At 40.5% G+C, this 24,265-nt stretch overlaps 2 protein-coding genes across 8 annotated transcripts in view; one reads left to right on the top strand and one right to left on the bottom strand.

The window, feature by feature from the left end:
- Nucleotides 1-112: 112 nt before the first annotated feature.
- ssbp1 (single-stranded DNA binding protein 1) lies at nucleotides 113-15,940 on the bottom strand. 3 transcript variants are annotated; one of them, XM_034225874.1, is made up of 7 exons: nucleotides 15,851-15,940; nucleotides 14,347-14,417; nucleotides 14,187-14,244; nucleotides 13,950-14,090; nucleotides 4,453-4,540; nucleotides 1,609-1,697; nucleotides 113-1,052 (listed from the first exon to the last, which is right to left on the bottom strand). In XM_034225874.1, the coding sequence occupies exons 2-7, from the start codon at nucleotides 14,368-14,370 to the stop codon at nucleotides 1,009-1,011; spliced, it is 444 nt and encodes a 147-aa protein (XP_034081765.1). In that variant the 5' UTR covers nucleotides 14,371-14,417; nucleotides 15,851-15,940; the 3' UTR covers nucleotides 113-1,008. The 3 variants fall into 3 exon arrangements, with proteins under 3 accessions (XP_034081765.1, XP_034081766.1, XP_034081767.1); XM_034225875.1 differs by having other exon boundaries at nucleotides 14,347-14,432; nucleotides 15,851-15,916; XM_034225876.1 differs by having other exon boundaries at nucleotides 14,347-14,401; nucleotides 15,851-15,905.
- An 853-nt stretch (nucleotides 15,941-16,793) lies between these two features.
- The window catches only part of LOC117552538 (acyl-coenzyme A thioesterase 1-like), a 20,694-nt gene continuing 13,222 nt past the window's right edge, over nucleotides 16,794-24,265 (top strand). For 3 of the 5 annotated variants that reach the window (XM_034226098.1, XM_034226101.1, XM_034226102.1), the window contains exons 1-2: nucleotides 16,794-16,996; nucleotides 17,882-18,129. In XM_034226098.1, the coding sequence (XP_034081989.1) occupies nucleotides 17,937-18,129 (193 nt within the window). In that variant the 5' untranslated portion in view covers nucleotides 16,794-16,996; nucleotides 17,882-17,936. Of the gene's footprint in view, nucleotides 16,997-17,530; nucleotides 17,552-17,881; nucleotides 18,130-24,265 lie in introns of those variants that run through there. The other 2 variants (XM_034226099.1, XM_034226100.1) reach the window with 2 other exon arrangements.

Genomic DNA, 24,265 nt, shown 5'->3' with positions numbered 1-24,265 from the left:
CACCTCTATAAAAGTGTGTTATAAGTGAATGTATGAGCAGTTAACACAGTGAAGTAATACATCACAGTAACACATCATGAATGAAAATGAACAAAATGTGAAGACAAAAATATTTTAGAAAAAAAAGGTGTATTATAGCAACCATTACAGAGAAATTAACCAAGTATTGACATGATAGAATCAGTCTCGGCCTAGGGAGGAAATGACAAACCGATGAGATAACTGACAAAAAAAGTGACAAAGCAGAAAACAGGAGTAGACAGAACATAAAAAGCAAACTATGTTCTGTTTTACTGCCCTATTCAGGGTTATCAACACAAAAACAAAATGCAGGAGGACGTGAAGAAAATAGCTAATTGAATTGAACGTGTTTCCTGCATGCTGGTATCTTTCTTTTCTTTTTTTACTCTAAAGAGTTTCAATCATCCGCATATTTCTGTCCAGTTAAACCACCTTCTTTCACAAGAGATTTGCATAAAGAGAAGTGCAAGAAATACATATAACACAGAGACAAGTCAGACCAGTACAACAAATGCTTTACTTTGTTTAAATAATAACCAATAACATTGAAGCTGAAGAGATGTTGTATTAACTAATGCAAAAGAATCATACCTTGGGTCTATGATCCTAAACGTGAGTGAGAGTTGCTCTTAAAAGTGTGACAACTTCTACAACCTCTTGTACTTTATTTCCAACACTATCTCACACATCAAACTTGCAAACAGGGCATGAGATGTATCCTTGTAACATTATTGTACAGGTAGCACAATGAAATCATAATCTGTGTGTTTTATACTTCACAGGTGAGTTCTTTCTGCTTGTCTTGATCATTTAAAGTCAGCAGGAGGCGCCACAGTCAATGATGTGAGTGTCGCAGTATATCCTGTCCCCCCCCCTACCTGCAGTCCTTTACTTGGTTAACTTCAGGTTCCCAATGTTATTTTTGTATAAACAATAGAATCAAAAGAATAATTTGTCTTGCTGGGTGGAGACAAAGAGGAAAGGGCTTCAGGATTTTTCTCGAGAGTTGTCACTCAGAAAGACGATGTTGTCTGAAAAAGGAAAACAAATCAGTTTTCTAAACAAATCCAACATTAGAAGAATTTCCCTAAAAATGTAAAATTGTCTGCAGCCTTCTCGTTGAACTGATGCCAGTTAATTCAGACTTTTAAACCTACATTTATAAAATTTGAACTTATAAGATCTGACTTTTATCAAACTTCCGACATCAAGTGTTAAATGACATAATTTTAACAAAGAATTAATCAAAATCCTGCTAACACTTTCTGCAGATTTCCAGAGTGCATATTTAACAAGATAACTCTGATTTATTACCCCACAATTCATTGTAATATGAACGTGATGTTGTATTTTTGGCCCAAAAAAACGAGGTTAATAAGAATGTGTAAACAACCACTATTTACAACGTGATAAATATGTTGAAATAAATGCTTTAACAAACATGTAGAAGACATTTTAATAGAGGTGATCGTAATGCATTTGATTATGCAGCATACATTTTAAAAGCTGTGCAATGTTATATCTAGGCTAGGAAAAATGGCCAACATATTAACCAATATAAGGACTTTATATCTGTTTGTTCCATACCGGCAATGATGGTGGTGGCCTGGCGTCTGACTTGGTTCTTGTCCATGTATTCTCCGTAGTCCAGTTTCCCCTCCACCAGGATCCTGGATCTGAAAGAGAATGTCCCGATCAGTTGCATAAAGGTAAATATTTTCCGAGGTCAGGGTTGGCAGAAGTATATAGTGATGGCAGATTTATTTTACTATCTTGCACTTGGAAATAACACTTTCCAAAAAAAAAGGCAGGGCACCGAAATAAGGGGCTTGTATCTAAAACCTCAAACTGGAATGAAACTAACCGGAAATGACCTAAACATATTACTACATTCTATCGCTCAAAAATATGTTATAATGAAAAACAATCCCAAGAAAATTAAAAACGTAACACTTTAGTTCAGTTTTAGACCTTCAGATCAAGTAAAAAGTAAAACTCCACAGAGAAATCATCCACTTTGGACTAAAGTGTCAACTATATGCATGCTATAAAAATAAATACTCTAACTACCTCAAATTACATTTTATTAGGGCTGTAAAATTGACGCCACTAATTATTTTAACGCGCGATTAACGCATGTGTATTTGTCCTCGGCCCGCCCCGTAGTTTCAGAGCCCAAAGGCTTGACGTTGTTGTTAGTTGGATGGTGGGAGATTCTAGAGAGATATGGATACAAAAAAAAGGTGTTTTAAACAGCAAGCCAAGCACGCAGCTGATGCTGACAGCCCCGCTCCTGCCGCTTGCTTGCGGCAGACCACGCTTGAAACTTTCCCGGGGAGACGCCTGGACAACAACAGCGATAGCTAAATGGGTGGCTACAGCTTAACATTGTGGAGGACGAGGGGCTGCGTTAGATCATTCGGATCGCATCCAATGTGTCGACTGCACATCACAGCGCATTATTTTGACCCTAGGTGGGAACTTCAGTCTCATGCTTTGACTGTTATGAAGACAGAGGAGAGGCATTTCGCCGAGAACTGTAAACAGGCTTGTCTGTTTGAGCAACTGGCTCAGTGCAAAGAAGTACACAGGGTTGGGAGAGAGTGTAATGGCGCGTTTCCACTGCAGCGGGTAGCCCCGTTTAAGCGTCCTTAACCGTCCTCAAGCGGCCAGGCCGGTTTTTGGTGGCGTTTCCATATAGCCTAGAACCGGCCAGCGGGTACTTTTTCCCTCTTTTTCCGGCTGAACTAGTGACGTCAACACTCTCGACTGCTGATTGGTCAGAGAGAATCGTCACAAGATCGCGCGCGAGTTCATCCCTAGCGTCGCATATATATCTAGAAGCAAGCTTGCAGCATTTTTATAAACAGCATTTTGTAAACGGATGAGCTACAAAAATGGCAACGTCTAATAAGAAAAGCACACCGTGGTCGACCGAGGAGGTGACGACGTTCCTACATCTCATTGGGGATGATCAAATCCAGCGGGAGCTCGACGGAACAACTCGAAATGTGAACAAAAACAAAGCCGATCGCCCCGCCTACACTGCGTTGCTACCCCAGGTCCTAAACTGTAATGGAAATGCGCCACGGCCTGGGCCGGCCAGCGAGGCAGCCCGAGGCCAGAGCGAGGACGCTTAGGGACGCTTAAACGGGGCTACCCCGCTGCAGTGGAAACGCGCCATAAGAGAGAGAGGTTCCAGGTTGTTGTGTTGAGAATATTCAGGAGAATATTTGTCATTGTTCAAATGATAATAAACAAACATTTGCATAAAGCATATTTGTCCACTCATATGTTGATAAGAGTATTAAAAACTTGAAAAATATTCCTCTAAGGTACATTTAGAACAGATAAAAAATGTGCGATTAATTTGCGATTAACTATGGACAATCATGCGATTAAATATTGTAATCGATTGACAGCCCTACATTTTATACGACAATATCAATATGTCAATATTCAAGTTTCCTGAATATCAATTAAGAGACAGTTAATGTATAAAAAGGCCAGATGGGAAAATCTGTTCTTGGTTACAGAGTTTGTTAGATTTTTTTTAGTTCTGGCTAATGATATGACTGCCTGCGGACGCCTAAACAATAAGCGTTGCTTGGCAACGGGTTGTGGCGGCAAAGTATAGCGCAGCATTATGCATTTGTTTACATGAGGGGTCAACATTTCCGCTTCAGGAGGATAAATCTCTTTCTCCACATTAAATGTTAGACATTAGAATGTACTCTTGTCTGTCACAGAAGTGGCGCAACTGATGCGGTATTGAGGGAAAATTATTTTGACGGACATTTTGACCGGAGAGATTTAGATTTGCCGGTCTTCAGCATATTTTGCCGGTCATAGTCCGGAAATTACCGGCTAACGGAAACTCTGCTCTTTGAAATGTAATTTATATATCTAACAAAAAAGGTATATCATTACAACGATGTAAAAACATAAAATCTAAAAAAATTGCCTGCAATGGTTTCCAACCAGGAATATTTCACGAAAGAATCTCTCACTGAAACACATTTCTATCATTCCACTGCTGTCCATCTGCCAAATGAAGGTCATGCAAAACATTTCTAGATTCCTCGCTGACAGAAACCAGCAGCTGTGTAAGCACAGGATCATCCTGCAAGAGATTATCTTTGTACGGAGGTTTTTCAGTCTGTATTTCTGTTATGAAACTAAACCACAGGATTCTTCTGTACCCTGAGATAAATGTAACCACAGCTGCTGTTCTTTACGAGGCGAAACTGAATTTTTACAGCCACTTTTAAAGCATTTAGGATGCTGGAAATATACATTTTAGAATAGAGTATCACTCTTAGAGAAGCAGTGTTGCAGACATCACATTGTAGAACGCCCCTTCGGCTTGCTGTACGGTATAATATTAAAAAAGTAAGATAACTTAAATAAAAAATAAGTAACCAGTCATACCCTTTCTTCACGTGCTGGTAGGCCACGTCTCTCAGACCTGGTTTGAATACGGACACTCGATGCCATGTCGTCTTCTGACTGATGTCACCTGGAGACAAAAAACAGCCCCTCGTTAAAGATGGACACAGTGCACTTAGAAAACATCTTACTTATGATGTGGTTTTATTAAATGTGCCAAGTGCTAGGACTGTCTTAGGGAAGAAAGCTTTTAGTTGTGCAGCTCCACTAACTTGGAACAGTCTGCAAACATGTTTAAAACTGAGCACTTTGGTTCCCCTGCATCATTTTAAAACTCGGCTGGGTGACATGCTGTTTGATACTCATGGTACCTGTCTCTGTAAATAGAGTTTGTAAACTGTACATTATGTTGTATGTCATCCTTATTGTTGTTCTGTTGTTTTTATGTTACATGTGTAACTAATGTCCTGCAGGTCACCCTTGAAAAAGAAATATTTTGATCTCAAGGGGCTTCACCTGGTTAAATAAAGGCTACAAACAAACAAACGCTATAACAATTATTTTTAAACTTTATTAATTTAGCACCCTAGAGTTGTAGTTCAAAGTGCTTTAACACAAAGTAAAGAAACCAGAGAATTACAAAAAAGAGATACAAATGTGTGAAATACTCTAACCTAAAACAAGGAAAGACATTTAAAAAAAAAGAGTGACAGTTATCAGAGACAGAAATCCCACTTCTATACGTTGTGTCTTTTGACAATGTTGCTCATTGTTGTTTTAAATCACATTTTATTATACTATATAATGTTATGCACGTTTTTTGATATTGGCCAATAATAAACTTTCATAAGAATTGTTTTGTTTTTAATCTACTACCGTGTACATTAGGTCCCCGTCTGATCCCAGTTGAATAATATATATATTTAAATCCTGTACATAGGATATCAGCGCTTTATGATCTGTTAAAGTCAACATTTGAATGTTTTTTGGTAGATTAATACTCAAAAGCTCAATTAGCTTTGATTGTCTTTAACATTTTTACCCAGACAGAAGCATATTCTGATTAAACAACACACTTGAATGATACTTTACTTTGTTAATCAGGATTTGAACAGCGTCACTGCATAAGAGTCTTCAGGTATTCTCAAATTAATTAGTTACCTTTTTTGAAAATGAAGGCGAGACACCCCAGGTGTCTCGCAAAATTAAATAGGGTAATTTTTTTAACTTAAAGTATCAGCTAGAAATTTCTCCAGTTAATTACTTATAAGGCAATTGTCTTTTGTATTACAAGTTTTCTGAAATAGCATGTTTAAATATGCAAATGATCCATTATCTCATTAAATATGCACATATTTTAACACATTTCAGGAATCGAAATCTGAACTTTGGATATAGCCAGATTCAAAATTCTTGTTTCATTTTGTAGTCATATTAGTATCTAAGGCTTTTACAGAAGGGATATTGGATATCTCTTTTTATCATTCCATAAATCAGAAAATACTGTCAACAGCCCTAAAATATCAATTTTTGCCATGTTTTTAGGTATACAATGTTGTATAATTCAGGCTATGAATTATATATGAACAAACCCTTCTGTAAAAGCCTTCATAATATTGATAGGAATATAACTGAAAGGTTTGGTGTATGTACGTGCTACTGAAGTTGAAATTTCGAACTCAGAGTAGGAGAAAAAACTCATTTTGAGAAAACGACCTTTAAAGATTGCAGTGAGGCGCTAGCTAAACCCTCCTGTTCTTTGGATGACAGCTTGCGCATCGATGCACTCCGTGAAGGTATTTCATGTTCGGGGTCATTTGTTTTTTGTATAACCTTGCTTCGTGCAAGTGACAATTGTTGTCGTCTTCTCTGTGAACGTTTTTTTCGCCGTTCTTTTGGCATTTTGAGATTTCAATTTCTAGCGGAAAGCTAACCAGGAAGTGTTTTAGCACACCACGTGACGCATCTGAACGAATCACGTTGTCAAAAATGTACACCAGCCAATGAGATTTCGTTTCTTGGTTTAAGACCCCTTTGTGCTTTCACGATTGGTTGCTGATACAAAGGAAATTACCATATTTGGATCCGATGAGATTGTGCAGGATAGACACAGCTTTCCAGCGATACCTCTGTTGACATGGTGCACACAGCGGTCGCGGTACTTTATGTTACGTTAGAATGCTAACTTTTGGTGAATTTAGGAGAAATCTACAGACGCAAATAGACAAACAGTGTGCATCTGGACCCATCTGGACCTGGTGACGACATTACCTATTGACGCAGCAACCACTGTAAGTTATATTCTTGTTTAATTAGACTTCTCTGTTTCATTTATTCGACTCTGTATAAATTGTTATTGTAGCTTAAACGGCTAAATCGCGTTTGAGAGATTTTAAATCTCAGATCTGCTCAGGCGAAACCTGCTTTACAGGTCTCAGCACTCAAGCCTGCATTAATATAGGCACGGCCAGTCTATTGATGGCGTGAAGTACAACCGCGTGACTCAGTCATGTTGTACCTTAAAAAGCATTTAAATACCGCATTTAAAATCTGATGAACTCAGTGTGCATCTGGACCCGGTGAAGACATTACCTATTGACGCAGCAACCACTGTAAGTTATATTCTTGTTTAATTAGACTTCTCTGTTTCATTTATTCGACTCTGTATAAATTGTTATTGTAGCGTAAACGGCTAAATCGCGTTTGAGAAGATTTTAAATCTCAGATCTGCTCAGGCGAAACCTGCTTTACAGGTCTCAGCACTCAAGCCTGCATTAATATAGGCACGGCCAGTCTATTGATTAGGGGTGCACCGAATGGGAAATTCTTGGCCGAAACCGATACCGAAAATAGGAAACAGTTGGCCGAAAACCGAATGCCGAAAATGATTAATAGAAATATATATATATAATGCATAAATTTTTTACCAATGTTGTTCAGCTACCTGATTATGGAAATAGACATGATTATGGCAAAACTTAACTTAAATAATAATCACTATTATGGGTCCATAAAACATTTATTCAGCACTTTTGAATGCATACAGTACATTTATATATGTCATGTATTATTGCTAAAAAACATGATATCGCAGTCTTAGTGTCGCCAACTCGTTTCTAATATGCAAAGATAACAAATGCGTCTATGATGTATTTTCGATCAGACGAGATCTCTCTCCCCCGTCTGTGTGCGAGGGGGCGGGGCAGTTTACACACGCAGCTGCTACATGCAGCGGAGCACACTGCGGAGATGGCGGAGAGAACGCGCTCCGAGGTGTGGTTAAACTTTACCCGTCTCGATGTGGAGAATACTTGTTACCATAAGTGCAATAAGAGTTTAGCATGTAAGCACGAGCAATTTGTCTAAACATTTAGCAAAAGTGCACCGCATGCAGACGGAGGAATGTACCGGGTTCGACTGTCTTTCTAGCAGCTCTGTAGCCCCATCCACGAGTAACGTTTCCACGTCAGGTGTTATGTATGCTAGCAGCAACACACGGAGTTAACTACATTATACAAACATGGGCTAATGATTAGAGGAAACTGAGTTATTTAGTTTGTTAATATTTCAGCTATTCTGTTTACAGTCTGTCATCAGATTATTTAATACGATTTGTTAAAGGCTCAGGGCAATCTCGATGACAAAGGACAATGTTCCCCCCCCTGTGAGCCAGCCGCGAGCATGGTCGCCGCGTCTTTATTACGTCATCACAACAACACGTTAGGTTACCAACGTAAGCCTGTTCTGACATTCGGTGATATTTTTTCGGTGCTAAAACCCTTTCGGCCGAAAGCCGAAAGGGCCTTTTTAACCATTTTCGGCCGATAATTTTCGGTGGCCGAATATTCGGTGCATCCCTACTATTGATGGCGTGAAGTACAACCGTGTGACTCAGTCATGTTGTACCTTAAAAAGCATTTAAATACCGCATTTCAAATCTGATGAACTCAGTGTGCATCTGGACCCGGTGACGACATTACCTATTGACGCAGCAACCACTGTAAGTTATATTCTTGTTTAATTAGACTTCTGTTTCATTTATTCGACTCTGTATAAATTGTTATTGTAGCGTAAACGGCTAAATCGCGTTTGAGAAGATTTTAAATCTCAGATCTGCTCAGGCGAAACCTGCTTTACAGGTCTCAGCACTCAAGCCTGCATTAATATAGGCACGGCCAGTCTATTGTCGCCCATCAGCTGTAGATAGTTAACTAATTAGAGGGCCGTGGCCCTACAGCTGTGAGAACTGAGCAATCAGGCGTCCATTTCGGGTAGCTCTTTCCTGGAGCGTCAGCTTCAGCGTCAGACAGCCGAAGACTGACAAAGACATTGGAGTCCTGCGGGAGTAAGACTGACAAAGACATTGGAGTCCTGCGGGAGTCACGAGGGAGGCAAAGAGGAGGCAAATCCTACTCTGATCGAGCTGGTGTCTTATTTCTCTTTTCTTTAGTTTTCTAGCCCCGCATGCTATAATCATGTGTATTTTCTCTATTCCTGTTCATGTGTCTTCTCGCAATTATCACTGGCCCCGTGTATCTCCTAATCGATATAACCGGCCTGCTCTCGTCTATCCCACGTGCTCCACTGAGATCCAACATCTAGTTTCTGGTGGCCTGTGGAATTGCCAGTCAGCTGTTCCTAAGGCTGACTTCATCTCTGGCTACGCCTCCCTGCAGTCTCTGGATTTCCTTGCTCTCACTGAGACCTGGATTACTCCATCCAACACATCCACCTCAGCAGCTCTCTCCACTGCATATTCCTTCTCCCATACACCCAGACCCACTGGCAGAGGAGGTGGCACTGGTCTCCTGCTCTCTCCCAAATGGAGCTTTTGCCTCTTCAAGCTACCTAACTTCACTCCTTCCACCTTTGAATTCCATGCCGTCACAGTAACCCATCCTATACAGTTAACCATTGTTGTTCTCTACCATCCACCAGGCGCCTTGGGGGACTTCTTGGAGGAATTAGATAATCTCCTCTCACTCATCCCTGAAACTGGCCCTCCCGCTGTACTTCTCGGAGACTTCAACCTCCACACGGGGAATAGACGAACTAACATCTCTGTTAACCGCCTTTGCTTTCTCACTGTCTCCGTCCCCACCGACTCATAAAGCTGACAATGTCCTTGATCTCATATTCTCAAGGAACTGCGCTACTTCTAACCTCTCTGTAAACCCGCTCCACACATCCGATCACTTCTTCATTTCATTCTCTCTATCCCTTTCCAAACATAACAAACTAATCTCTTCTCATCTTGCACTTGTCCGCCGTAACCTTCGCTCCCTCTCCCCCTCTAGCTTTGCCTCGTCGGTGCTCTCAGCCCTCCCTTCCTCTGATTCGTTCCATCTCCTGCCTCCAAACTCTGCTGCAGAAACTCTCCTCTCTACTCTCTCATCCACTCTGGACTCACTCTGTCCTCTCACATCTCGGCAGGCTCGTCAGTCCCCTCCTGCTCCCTGGCTAAATGATGCACTGCGTGCTAATAGAACCGTCCTTAGGGCAGCAGAGCGGAAATGGTGGAAATCCAAACACCGTGACGACCTCCTAACCCATCAGGCTCTCCTCTCCTCTTTCTCTGCTTCGATCTCTCAGACAAAAAGCACTTTCTTTCAAGATAAGATCCAATCTTCCTATTCCAATCCTAAAAAACTATTTTCCATCTTCTCCACCCTCTTGGACCCTCCAAAAGCTCCTCCCCCCTCCTCACTTCTGCCAAGCGACTTTGTTACCCCACTTTGAAAAAAGGTTGATGATATTCGCTCTTCTTTTTCTGACTCACCTTTACTCACCGCTGGGTCACCAGACCCTCCTTCCACCAACACACTTACCTCCTTTTCCCCTCTCTCTCCAAGTGAGGTTCTTACCCTCATTACCTCTGCCCGCCCTACCACCTGTCCTCTGGACCCTATCCCTTCAAACCTCCTTCAGACTATCGCTCCTGATATTCTACCGTTTCTCACCCATTTCATCAACACTTCTCTAACTTCTGGTCACTTTTCAAACAGTCTCAAGGAGGCAAGAGTAAACCCTCTCCTAAAGAAACCCACTCTCAACCCGTCAGATGTTATAAACTACAGGCCTGTCTCTCTCCTCCCGTTCCTGTCTAAATCACTTGAACGCGCTGTCTTTAAACAACTCTCCTGTTATCTCAATCAGAACAACCTTCTGGATCCGCACCAGTCTGGTTTCAAGGCAGGTCACTCCACAGAAACTGCTCTCATTGCTGTCACGGAGGAACTGCACACTGCCAAAACTGCATCCCTCTCCACTGTCATCATCCTATTGGACCTGTCTGCTGCATTCGACACGGTGAATCATCAGATCCTCCTTCGCACTCTCCAAAAACTTGGAGTTTCAGGCTCTGCACTTTCCCTCCTCACCTCATACCTGAAAGACCGTACCTACAGGGTGACTTGGAGAGGGTCTGAGTCCGACCCTTGTCAATTAACTACGGGGGTCCCTCAGGGCTCTGTTCTTGGTCCCCTCCTCTTCTCCCTGTACACAAACTCGCTCGGATCAGTCATTAGCCCGCATGGTTTTTCTTACCACTGCTACGCTGACGACACCCAATTAATTCTGTCCTTTCCTCGCTCAGAGACCCAGGTCGTTGCACGCATCTCTGCTTGTCTAGCTGACATCTCTCAGTGGATGTCTGCTCACCACCTCAAGCTCAACCTTGACAAGACTGAGCTGCTCTTCCTCCCGGGAAAAGATTGTCCCACTCTTGACCTAACAATCAACATCGGCACCTCAGTTGTTTCCCCGACTCAGACTGCAAGGAATCTGGGTGTGACCCTAGATAACAACCTGTCCTTCACTGCAAACATCGCTGCTACAACCCGTTGCTGCAGATACACGCTTTACAACATCAGGAAGATACGTCCCCAGCTGACTCAGAAAGCGACTCAGGTTCTGGTCCAGGCTCTCTTCATCTCACGCCTAGACTACTGCAACTCCCTCCTGGCTGGTCTACCTGCATGTGCCATCCGACCTCTGCAGCTCATCCAGAATGCAGCGGCTCGTCTGGTCTTCAACCTTCCTAAATTCTCCCACACCACTCCGCTCCTCCGCTCCCTTCACTGGCTTCCGGTAACTGCTAGAATCCACTTCAAGACACTGGTACTTGCTTACCATGCTGCGAATGGATCTGGCCCTTCCTACATCCAGGACATGGTTAAACCGTATACCCCAGCGCGTGCACTACGCTCTGCATCAGCCAAACGACTCGTTGCGCCCTCGCTGCGAGGGGGACCCAAGTTCCCATCGGCAAAAACACGTGGGTTTGCTGTCCTGGCTCCAAGATGGTGGAATGAGCTCCCCATTGACATCAGGATGGCAGATAGCTTGCACATCTTCCGGCGCAAACTGAAAACTCATCTCTTTCGACTCCACTTCGAGCGTTAGAACTATTAACGAAGCACTTTTATACTAATAAAGGACTGGCTTACCTAAAGCCAGTTGAGTAGCACTTGAAATGTTTGGCTCTATGAAACCTGATGTACTTATATGATTCTGTTTTCTTCAAGGTTGTGTCTTCCTGGTCGAATGTACTTATTGTAAGTCGCTTTGGATAAAAGCGTCAGCTAAATGCAATGTAATAATAATGTAATAATAACAAACTATAGTAAAATAAACACTTAAATGTGTATTTTGTACGTTTTCCTTCCAAAAGCCTGAAAGAAAACATGTTATGGAATCAAAATAGCACAAAATCTCAAAATTGACCAGTACTTGAAAAACGATGTTTTTGCCTGCCGTGTCTCGCCTTAAATCAAAGTCCGAAGCCTAAACTGCAGTTTGTTTTTTAGAGTCATGTGGTAAAACATGAAATCACACGGGGAACGGTACATTTGAATTACAATAAGTCCTCTATCGAAGTTTATCATTTACTTTGAGAAAGATATCCAGATCTGGTGAGAGGGATTTCTCTTAAGCTTGAACCGTGAGGTCTTTCACCATCATGTCAGATTCACAGAACAAACTGAAACCATTTCTCAGGTGTAAGTCAGTTTTTTTAATCTGAGTTTGTTTGGATCATGTTTGTAGCATGAATGTGGATTTTTTTCTGTATGTGCAAAAACATTTAAGAGTTTAGCAGATTTGAATCAACTTGAAAAGATAAGCTACATAGAATCTGGGTGTGTACACCCATTTCAGCGTCAAATTAAAACCCTGAAAATGTGCATACTGTCATTAGGGGTGCAACAACTAATCGACTTAATCGATTACCAAATTAGTTGCCAACTAATTCAGTCGTTGGTGACGTCATCACGTGTGTTTTACGCGCCGTTAAGCTCCAACGTTATTGGTCTTTTTATCGGTACTGGAGACATTTAAAAAATATATGTCATGTATTATTGCTACAAAAACATTATATCGCAGTCTTAGTGTCGCCAACTCGTTTCTAATATGCAAAAAGACAAACAAATGCGTCTATGATGTATTTTCGATCAGACGAGATCTCTCTCCCCCGTCTGTGTGCGAGGGGGCGGGGCAGTTTACACACACGCAGCTGCTACATGCATGCAACACAGAACGCGCTCCGAGGTGTGGTTAAACTTTACCCGTCTCGATGTGGACAATGCTCGTTACCAAAAGTGCAAGTGTTTAGCATGTAAGGGCGGTAAGACGAGCAATTTGTCTAAACATTTAGCAAAAGTGCTCTACATTCAGACGGAGGAATGCACCGGGTTCCACTGTCTTTCTAGTAGCTCTGTAGCCCCATCCACGAGTAACTTTTCCACATCAGGTGTTATGTATGCTAGCAGCAACACACAGAGTTTACTGCATTATACAAACATGGGTTAAAGATTAGAGGTATCCGAGTTATTTAGTTTGTTAAAGTTTCAGCTATTCTGTTTACAGTTCTGTCTTCAGATTATTTAATACGATTTGTTAAAACATGTTGTTTCTTTTGATGTTAAATATTATTTATTTAATTTAAATAAAAAGCAATGTTAATTTTGTTCGCAATTTGTTTAGTTAATTTAATAATAAATGTATTTTTGAATCAAGTATTCATCTTTATTGTCTTCATTGTTAGTTTCCACATGCCTAAAACAACCTCAAGCTAAATCTAAAAGTTGATAAATAAGAGTGCTTGAGAAATTGTGCAAGGCATAATAGTCCGAATAGTCGATTAATCGTTTCATTAATCGATAGATTAATCGATTATCAAATGAGTCGTTTGTTGCAGCCCTAACTGATTACTAGCACTAATTCATTTATATAATTGATTTTAAAAGCCCAGAACACCTTATTAGCAACAGCTACCCATGCATATTGTCAACAAATGTTTTACCAGCTATTCATATTAACTGATTGTATGTTTTTATCATGATTATTTTGTAACACTAAAATATGTTACGTTTACATGAGTGGTTTTGTAGATGAAACAAAAGATTATGTTTAAATGTAAAAAAAATTAAGAGTATATTCATTAAATAAAATCATTCATTTTAAGCATTGTGCAAACTTTTGAGGCTTAAAGAAACGTAATATTCTGTAATTATAGCCCTGAGTATCACAAGACGTTTTACCTGTTGTGCTCGTCTCTCCCTCTCCAGAGCGCCACATTTCATTGGTCGCCATTGAGAAGATGGTGACGGGGTTACGCCCATCCACCTGTCTCATCACCGGGTCCTGACCCACTCGGCCCAACAGCTGCACGCGGTTGATCGCTGGAATAAAGAACAGAGACCCTCATCATTTGAGCTTCAGCTATTAAGAGGCAAGTCAGTGTTGTTCTCTTCAGGTATACAGGAACGTTTACTCACATCTTTCCAGGATAAGGCTGGTTTCTGTGCTCCTATATCTCACCACCTGCCTGAAGATCTGTGGAAGGAAGAGATCAAATATTTAGCATTGTAAAGAAGAGAACAGGAAAAGGTTTAAAATACAATAAATCTGGTTTAGTAATCTTCACTTGATGCTCACCTGTGCAGAGGCATTTCTCAACATCTTGTCTGCGCTGCAAAGACAGCTCTGAGGACTTTTAAGAGAGTGATCTGAACAACAAAAATCTAATAATAAAAAAAATGCAAGGAATGCACAACACTGACATTAATGTAAAGTTTCCTGTTTTAAACTATACAAACAAGAAAGGCCTTTTTATTTACCATAAATCATATAAAAATTAAATACAATTCAATAGTATAGATAATAAAGCTAATCAACCCCTGAATAAAACAACCATAAAAAGGTTTTAATGCAGGACTGTTGTACTAGACTGCATTACCTTTAGCTAGTTGTACCTAATAAACTAGCAACTGAATATTTAACAGCACAAAGAGGTATGAAGAGGAAGCAATCTTATGCAATACATCTCAATAAAGTGGAAAATCGTTGATTAATTTCCAGCGTTTATTTGTTTGAATCTTGTTGATTGCAGCTTACAGCTAATGAAATCTCATATTTGAATATTACCTAAGAACAATACAAAAAAATATTTTTAAATATAGAAATGTCGGCCTGCCGAAAAGTATACTCATGTGTATGCACTCAGTACTTGGTTGGGCCTCCTTTAACATGGAATACTGCATCGGCACAGCATGAAGGCGATCAGCCATTGGCTCTGCTGAGGTGTTATTGAAGCCAGGTTGCTTCGATTCGTCTGCATTGTTGGGTCTCGTCGTGTCTCTCATCTTCCTCTTGACAATGTCTCATAATGGCACACGCCCACACTGTGAAAAGTACCAATGCCTCCATGCCGTGCCACATTGACGTAGTCATTCATGCAATAGGAGGCCCAACCAAGGAAAATAATTCACTTTGTGTTAAATTAATCTATATAATATGAGAGTTTCATCTTTTAAATTGAATTAGTGAAATTAATTTACTTTTCCATTATATTCAAATGTATTGAGATGCACCTGTACAATCTGATTAAAGATATGTGAACACAAAACAAACATCATATACATTATTTTAGATATCCATATATATGCATCCTACATCCTACACAGCTCTCGTTATACAAGTTATGCTTTAAATTTTGTGTATGTTTTTGTTCTGTTTACAGGACCTCTTTTCATATTTGTGTTGAAATATTATAGATAGTGAAAACATACTTAGCAATAAACCTGAGTTTCATTGTAATTTTGACATGAGCCAAAGCACAAAGTAAATGAGAATATTTTTCAATGGAGTCTGGTGAGATTATTAGTTGCTACAGACAAGTCTGCTCAGTGTTTGCGGGTCTGTAGAAAGATCTATACACAGTCAAAGAAACAGATAATGTTTGAACGTCAACTCAAAGTCAAAGCAGCAACGAGGCTCCTGGGCTCTCCCGCCATTAGGATGGAAACATTAAATAACATCCTTTAGAAATTCACGTTTTTATCAACGTGGTTTAGTTTACAGGTTACAGCAACTAAACACTGAACATGTGACCGTTTTTAGGTAGAATATGAGCCCAAAAGAGAGCTTATTTAAAACTTACCAGGTGCAACACTTCAGAGAAGACTTCGGTAAACTCACGCTGTTTCCGGTCCGTCTCCGAGATAGGTCCGGCAATATACCGGAAGTTGACATGGTTCCGCTTTTTTATTTGTTTATTTGTCATAACGAACATGATATGAATTACAGACTTAAACTATTATATAAAGCACACAAGTGAAGTTTAACTAAAATGATTGGTTATAACTATATATATATTATTTACATATAATATACTATTGATGGGTTTGCCTAAGCAAATCATAAATGAAGTTCATTTATCTGTACATATTACGAAACACATAATCACATGATGCCACATTTATACACAGTTAAAGTTGATAAACGGGATAATATAATGTACATCATGTTGTGACTTTGATGGATAACACCCTATTTAAAAAAAAACACATAAACACATTTATGTTGCACATAAGAATATATAGTATCATGAACTCAGCCTAAAAGCAATATTTGGCTGATTTAATAGGATAAAATCAAATTAATATTTTTTTATTTACATTAAGTTACATCTTACAAATGTATTTTGCAACCTTTAATTTCCCCATCTTATTTTTTTTGTTCACATTCAAGTATCTTATTTTGTTTTGTTGCCATGTCCTGTTTAGCTATAATGTCGTATTTCTTTACTAAGATATTATTCATGTATCTATTAATTATTATATAGGCTAATCATATAAAGCTATTCTCATCATTTGAAAGCTGCTTCAAAGTTATGGACTTGTGTAGATTAACCTGAAACTATTTAATAAATTGAACATGTATTGAATTAATAACTACAAAACTATACTCTTTAAAATAAAGTATAACGGATGAGAAATTAATAAGTTAATAGCAAATGAGTTCAATCAATGCAATGATATGATGATTAATGAACGGAAATTTAACAGGTTTAACGGTTCTCATTTACACATACATAACTTGAACGCAACGCGACCAAAATCACGAGCAAAGAGTATTTTGATTGAACTTTGTAGGGTTTTCTTATAAACAAGGGTTTCATTTAGAAAACAGGAGAATGGCTTTTCACGGCTTGTCCTTGGCTTCACTGAACCTAATCCCAGTGCTCAGTGATATTAAGGGTTCCAAGGGTCGAGGTGGGCACTTCTTCTTGAAAGGTAAACCAAAGGTAAGGTTTGCTTGTGAGCTAACGGCGAATACATGTCTATTGAACGTGCAGAATTTGCATTCAAATGACAACTGTGTTGTTGAAGAATGGGAAGGGTTGCTTGTTTTGGGGCGGGATGTCGTTTTTTAATAATTAATTTCAACGCTAACTTGTGGAGCTACAACTGGTTAAACTAACTGAGGCTAGCGGTCGAGAGAGCTAACTCGTGGTGCCTTCACGCTTAGTTAAAACTTTGTAAAAGTGTGTTTTCACCTGCTAAAGATGTATCTTGTCCGCATTTTACACAGAGCTCAACTGCAAGTATCTGATCATAAATGCCTGATGTTGGTACTTCTATTACTTTGACAGAAAAGTCTAGACACAAGATAATAGGGAAGGCAGCATTTAGTGCATGGAAACATGTTAATTCAGTTGTTATTACTTGTATGAAATACGCTTATTAGGTAAAAGTAGTAATACGACAATGTAGAGAAACTCTGTTACAAGTCAAAGTTAAGCATTACAAGTACGAAAGTACTGGTATTAGTACAACAACTCTACGTATTATGCTGAATGGTAATATATCAGTTTTTATTTGTTTATCTGTATTTTGTATTATTAATTTGAATCTAAAGAGTAATTACGCTCTATCAGATAACTGTAGTGGAGTAAAAAGTACAATATTTTCAAAAAGTGATAATACTGAAATAAAGGAGGTATAAGAGTAACATTGAATTGATTACATTTTTGTAACTGTTGGGGTATTTTATCTGTAATAATGCAATAATTATGACTATATCTTTAATATAAATGAAGTAACATAAAGTGTTCATATTGAAGCAAAGTATAAGAACCTCTAAATTGTACTTGATTAAATGTGCTTATTCAAATTCTACCAATAACCAGGTTAAGCCATTACACCAAACATCTCAAGCCGTGGATTCACAGAGGATTCTCCAGCATGTTTCACACCGGCCCCCCGGTTGTCTCCGTGCACCCCTCTCGGGCTATGGTGGACGAGGCGTTCAAAGTGCAGGTGGAGAATCTGCCTCCAGGATCTCCAGTGACCCTTCACTCCCTCCACCAGTCCGAGGACAAGGACTACTGGGAGGCCTTCGGGCACTATGTCAGTGATCACAGAGGCACTGTTTCTGGTGAGGTATCCTCTTTTTTATCTCCTCAAACTAATGTTTACATCTTTCCCCTTACTATGGAAATGTTTTGCTTTTAATTTTGAAACAGCTTTGTTTAATAATATGAGTTTATTTTATTTTATTTATAAGTTTGTTACGTTCCCTACTGGGCTAGGGGAACCAAAGGGAAGCAACACAACCAGAATGGCATTGGTAATAATTATAAGTGGCTTGATTATAAAAGGATGAAACAAATAGCAGGCAGGCAGCCTGAAACAAACAAAAATGCCAATACGGATTGTCTAACAATCAACAAAAAGAGAACTCCAAAAGAGAGTTTTACAGCTTATCCAGCATAATAAGTATTACCCAAACGGGAAAACAAAACCTCACGTTAAACAAGTAAAACTAGAAAATGCATTTCCTGCAGAAAATGCTGTAAATTGTGAACATTTATGGCTGAATTTAGCTGAAAATGCAGAAAAAGCTGAATGTGTTATTAGCTGAATGGTAGCTGCTTTTAGCAAAAAAAATGCAGAAAAAGCTTAATATTTAAAAGAAAAGGTTTTTAAAAAAGGTATAAACAACAACATGTATAGCCTTGATGTCCTGAAATAGCTGAATAATGTAATAGTTGAATGGTTTCTGCAGTTGAAAATAGGCTGAAGGAGTTAAATATCAGATGTAAGTAGTAGTGAATTAATTTGTATTAAGATGAGAAAAGAAAGTAAAAAGGCTTGGGAAAGCAGAAGAATATTTGAACTGCAAACTTTTGAACTAACTTGATGAACGATCTGTCGCCATGCCAACGGCATTTGATGACATCCCATAATACGCTTAGATGTGTTGATGGCAGCATCGTTACATAATATACAGTCTTTAATTAACTATTAGTAGAGAATAACGAGTAATGAATATACTTTATTACTCGTTTCCATTCATGTCAATTGCAGATACATGTTTAGTCTTCTCAAGCACCAACTATCAAATATCTCTCCTGATTGTTGGCACTTGACAATCACCTTACCTGAATTTTACTCAGGTGTAACTAAAGTCTGATTTAAGGGTTGTTTATATTTCACATCATTAATCAGAATCTGCAAAGTAACTCAAATAAGTGTAGTGGAGTAAAAATACCAGGTTAACCTCTGAATTGTAGTTGAGTAGAATTACAAAGTAACAATGAGCTGTCATGAGGGTATATATTAATGCTATATATTAATGCTGCGCATTATGGACAGCGATTTTCACCCATTTATTAATTATATGTTTTACATTTGATAACACCAATGTGTTTAATACTGGCAACTTCTAATTGTGGGAAAAACGAAAACGTTCAGTAAAGACGTCCCATAGAACATTTTGCGAAACACAATAGTGTAGTGTGTAGTTCTGGGGGGGCGTTCGATTCCAGTTTTGGATAGTCTGGCGTGGTTTCGTTCCATTTCAAACAGCTGTTTGACGCTCGGCGTAACCTTGGCGCACTGCCACTCCAACATCCAATTCCAGACCTTGAAGATTAATCACGGGGACTGTAGTCCTAAACGATAGCTGGGGATTATGGGTAGTGTCTTCGGCCATCCTAAACTCAAAAATGTTGACAATCGCAATGATGCTCGAAATGTCCCTTATAGGCCTACGTCTGTTTCCGGTTATTTTTATTTTGAAATTCAGTTCCTGACGAACGCCAAAAAAGCCAGAGATTATGGAATTAAACCAATAAATAAAAGCAAGGATAATTGTGTGTTATTGGTGAGTAAATAACAGTGTGTTATTTTGAAAAGAATATCAAATTAGAACGAAAAAAAGATTTAAAAAATACGAGGCTCTGAGCCCCATTTATTTTCCTCACAGACGGCAAAATGAATATTTGGGATGTTCTTGCCTTTAGATTCTCCCAATAAGTCCAAGTACAGAGGGTGACTTTGCTGTGAAAAAACACATTTCCACCAAAAAAAACATTAGCAACCATGAATGTGTACACATTCATGAAGTAATCTTCGTCATAACTAGCAAACTAAACATCATGTACATGTACTGCACAAATAATCAGAAATAAAAACTCATTACTCGCATAAAATGACATCAAAACGCATTTTAATGGCAAAATGAACCTTAAAATAGGCATTTTCCACCGAGAATAACACGAAGGTCGGCCATTGTTGTTGATCACGTGGTCTGGGAGCTGTTGCAGCGTCCATAGCAACCACCTTAGCAACCATGAATGTGTACACATTCATGAAGTAATCTTCGTCATAACTAGCAAACTAAACATCATGTACATCTACTGCACAAATAATCAGAAATAACAACTCATATTAATCGCATAAAATGACATCAAAACGAATTTTAATGGCCAAATGAACCTTAAAATAGGCATTTTCCACCGAGAATAACACGAAGGTCGGCCATTGTTGTTGATCACGTGGTCTATGAAGGTCTATGGGACGCCCTGCCCGTAGAAGCCTGACGGTCAAGGGGTCCGCTGTCCGCAATGAAGGTCTATGGGACGCCCTGCCCGTAGAAGCCTGACGGTCAAGGGGTACCCTGTACGTAATATAGCGACGGGAAGGGGCCCTGACCGTCCGTCAATATGTGACGGGATGGGAGTAAGAACGTGTTGGTGTGAGAGTGTGTGTGTGTGTGTGTGTTAATTGTTACAGCTCAAATGCATTGTAATAACTTCCATGTTAAAAAACAGACTTTAAAAAGCTGAATATTTTAAAAAGTATAACATATTTTGAAAAAGTTGAAAGTTTCTCATCATGTGTTGAAAAGGCTGAATAGTTTGATATTTGAATGGATCCTGCAGCTGAAATTAGGCTGAAGGAGTTAAATAAAGATATTAAATGTAAGCAGTAGTGATTGAATGTTTACACCTGTGGTGTCTGCTCTGATTGGATGATGTGACTCACGTGTGTGTGGCTCCAATCTGCCCAGCAACACCATGACAACCAACTGCAGCACTGAGTCCCATAAGAATGCATTGGGGATTATATCTGACAATTGTGCTACATGTTCAAAAACTACGGGTCTTATAAAAAAATTACCTGACCGTGAGCATCAGGGAACCCCAATGAACTGAAATATGTTTTTTTTTTGGGTTTTGGGTTTGAAATGTGGAGATGGGAGCAGTTTGTCTAAAGTGTAGTTCTCTCTGCTCTGAAGAAAGATCCGGAACAATTTAACATGGGAATCAATTGGGAGCTAGCTGGACTTTTTCTCTCTTCATGCCCTCAAGAGACATTTTGTTTAATATTTTTTCATAATTTGTTTTTATTTTCCAACCTAGGAGAGGTTTTTTACATTACATTACATTACATTACATTGCATTTAGCTGACGCTTTTATCCAAAGCGACTTACAATAAGTACATTCGACCAGGAAGACACAACCTTGAAGAAAACAGAATCATATAAGTACATCAGGTTTCATAGAGCCAAACATTTCAAGTGCTACTCAACTGGCTTTAGGTAAGCCAGTCCTTTATTAGTATAAAAGTGCTTCGTTAATAGTTCTAACGCTCGAAGTGGAGTCGAAAGAGATGAGTTTTCAGTTTGCGCCGGAAGATGTGCAAGCTATCTGCCGTCCTGATGTCAATGGGGAGCTCATTCCACCATCTTGGAGCCAGGACAGCAAACCCACGTGTTTTCGCCGATGGGAACTTGGGTCCCCCTCGCAGCGAGGGCGCAACGAGTCGTTTGGCTGATGCAGAGCGTAGTGCACGCGCTGGGGTGTACGGTTTAACCATGTCCTGGATGTAGGAAGGGCCAGATCCATTCGCAGCATGGTAAGCAAGTACCAGTGTCTTGAAGTGGATTCTAGCAATTACCGGAAGCCAGTGAAGGGAGCGGAGGAGCGGAGTGGTGTGGGAGAATTTAGGAAGGTTGAAGACCAGACGAGCCGCTGCATTCTGGATGAGCTGCAGAGGTCGGATGGCACATGCAGGTAGACCAGCCAGGAGGGAGTTGCAGTAGTCTAGGCGTGAGATGAAGAGAGCCTGGACCAGAACCTGAGTCGCTTTCTGAGTCAGCTGGGGACGTATCTTCCTGATGTTGTAAAGCGTGTATCTGCAGCAACGGGTTGTAGCAGCGATGTTTGCAGTGAAGGACAGGTTGTTATCTAGGGTCACACCCAGATTCCTTGCAGTCTGAGTCGGGGAAACAACTGAGGTGCCGATGTTGATTGTTAGGTCAAGAGTGGGACAATCTTTTCCCGGAAGGAAGAGCAGCTCAGTCTTGTCAAGGTTGAGCTTGAGGTGGTGAGCAGACATCCACTGAGAGATGTCAGCTAGACAAGCAGAGATGCGTGCAACGACCTGGGTCTCTAAGCGGGGAAAGGACAGAATTAATTGGGTGTCATCAGCGTAGCAGTGGTAAGAAAAACCATGCGGGCTAATGACTGATCCGAGCGAGTTTGTGTACAGGGAGAAGAGGAGGGGACCAAGAACAGAGCCCTGAGGGACCCCCGTAGTTAATTGACAAGGGTCGGACTCAGACCCTCTCCAAGTCACCCTGTAGGTACGGTCTTTCAGGTATGAGGTGAGGAGGGAAAGTGCAGAGCCTGAAACTCCAAGTTTTTGGAGAGTGCGAAGGAGGATCTGATGATTCACCGTGTCGAATGCAGCAGACAGGTCCAATAGGATGATGACAGAGGAGAGGGATGCAGTTTTGGCAGTGTGCAGTTCCTCCGTGACAGCAATGAGAGCAGTTTCTGTGGAGTGACCTGCCTTGAAACCAGACTGGTGCGGATCCAGAAGGTTGTTCTGATTGAGATAACAGGAGAGTTGTTTAAAGACAGCGCGTTCAAGTGATTTAGACAGGAATGGGAGGAGAGAGACAGGCCTGTAGTTTATAACATCAGACGGGTTGAGAGTGGGTTTCTTTAGGAGAGGGTTTACTCTTGCCTCCTTGAGACTGTTTGGAAAGTGACCAGAAGTTAGAGAAGTGTTGATGAAATGGGTGAGAAACGGTAGAATATCAGGAGCGATAGTCTGAAGGAGGTTTGAAGGGATAGGGTCCAGAGGACAGGTGGTAGGGCGGGCAGAGGTAATGAGGGTAAGAACCTCACTTGGAGAGAGAGGGGAAAAGGAGGTTAGTGTGTTGGTGGAAGGAGGGTCTGGTGACCCAGCGGTGAGTAAAGGTGAGTCAGAAAAAGAAGAGCGAATATCATCAACCTTTTTTTCAAAGTGGGTAACAAAGTCGCTTGGCAGAAGTGAGGAGGGGGGAGGAGCTTTTGGAGGGTCCAAGAGGGTGGAGAAGATGGAAAATAGTTTTTTAGGATTGGAATAGGAAGATTGGATCTTATCTTGAAAGAAAGCGCTTTTTGTCTGAGAGATCGAAGCAGAGAAAGAGGAGAGGAGAGCCTGATAGGTTAGGAGGTCGTCACGGTGTTTGGATTTCCACCATTTCCGCTCTGCTGCCCTAAGGACGGTTCTATTAGCACGCAGTGCATCATTTAGCCAGGGAGCAGGAGGGGACTGACGAGCCTGCCGAGATGTGAGAGGACAGAGCGAGTCCAGAGTGGATGAGAGAGTAGAGAGGAGAGTTTCTGCAGCAGAGTTTGGAGGCAGGAGATGGAACGAATCAGAGGAAGGGAGGGCTGAGAGCACCGACGAGGCAATGCTAGAGGGGGAGAGGGAGCGAAGGTTACGGCGGACAAGTGCAGGATGAGAAGAGATTAGTTTGTTATGTTTGGAAAGGGATAGAGAGAATGAAATGAAGAAGTGATCGGATGTGTGGAGCGGGTTTACAGAGAGGTTAGAAGTAGCGCAGTTCCTTGAGAATATGAGATCAAGGACATTGCCAGCTTTATGAGTCGGTGGGGACGGAGACAGTGAGAAAGCAAAGGCGGTTAACAGAGATGTTAGTTCGTCTATCTTCCCCGTCTGGAGGTTGAAGTCTCCGAGAAGTACAGCGGGAGGGCCAGTTTCAGGGATGAGTGAGAGGAGATTATCTAATTCCTCCAAGAAGTCCCCCAAGGCGCCTGGTGGACGGTAGAGAACAACAATGGTTAACTGTATAGGATGGGTTACTGTGACGGCATGGAATTCAAAGGTGGAAGGAGTGAAGTTAGGTAGCTTGAAGAGGGAAAAGCTCCATTTGGGAGAGAGCAGGAGACCAGTGCCACCTCCTCTGCCAGTGGGTCTGGGTGTATGG

This window comes from Gymnodraco acuticeps, unplaced genomic scaffold (assembly GCF_902827175.1).
Source record: "Gymnodraco acuticeps unplaced genomic scaffold, fGymAcu1.1, whole genome shotgun sequence".
Lineage (NCBI taxonomy): Eukaryota > Metazoa > Chordata > Actinopteri > Perciformes > Bathydraconidae > Gymnodraco > Gymnodraco acuticeps.
This window is presented reverse-complemented; position numbering and strand designations above follow the sequence as displayed.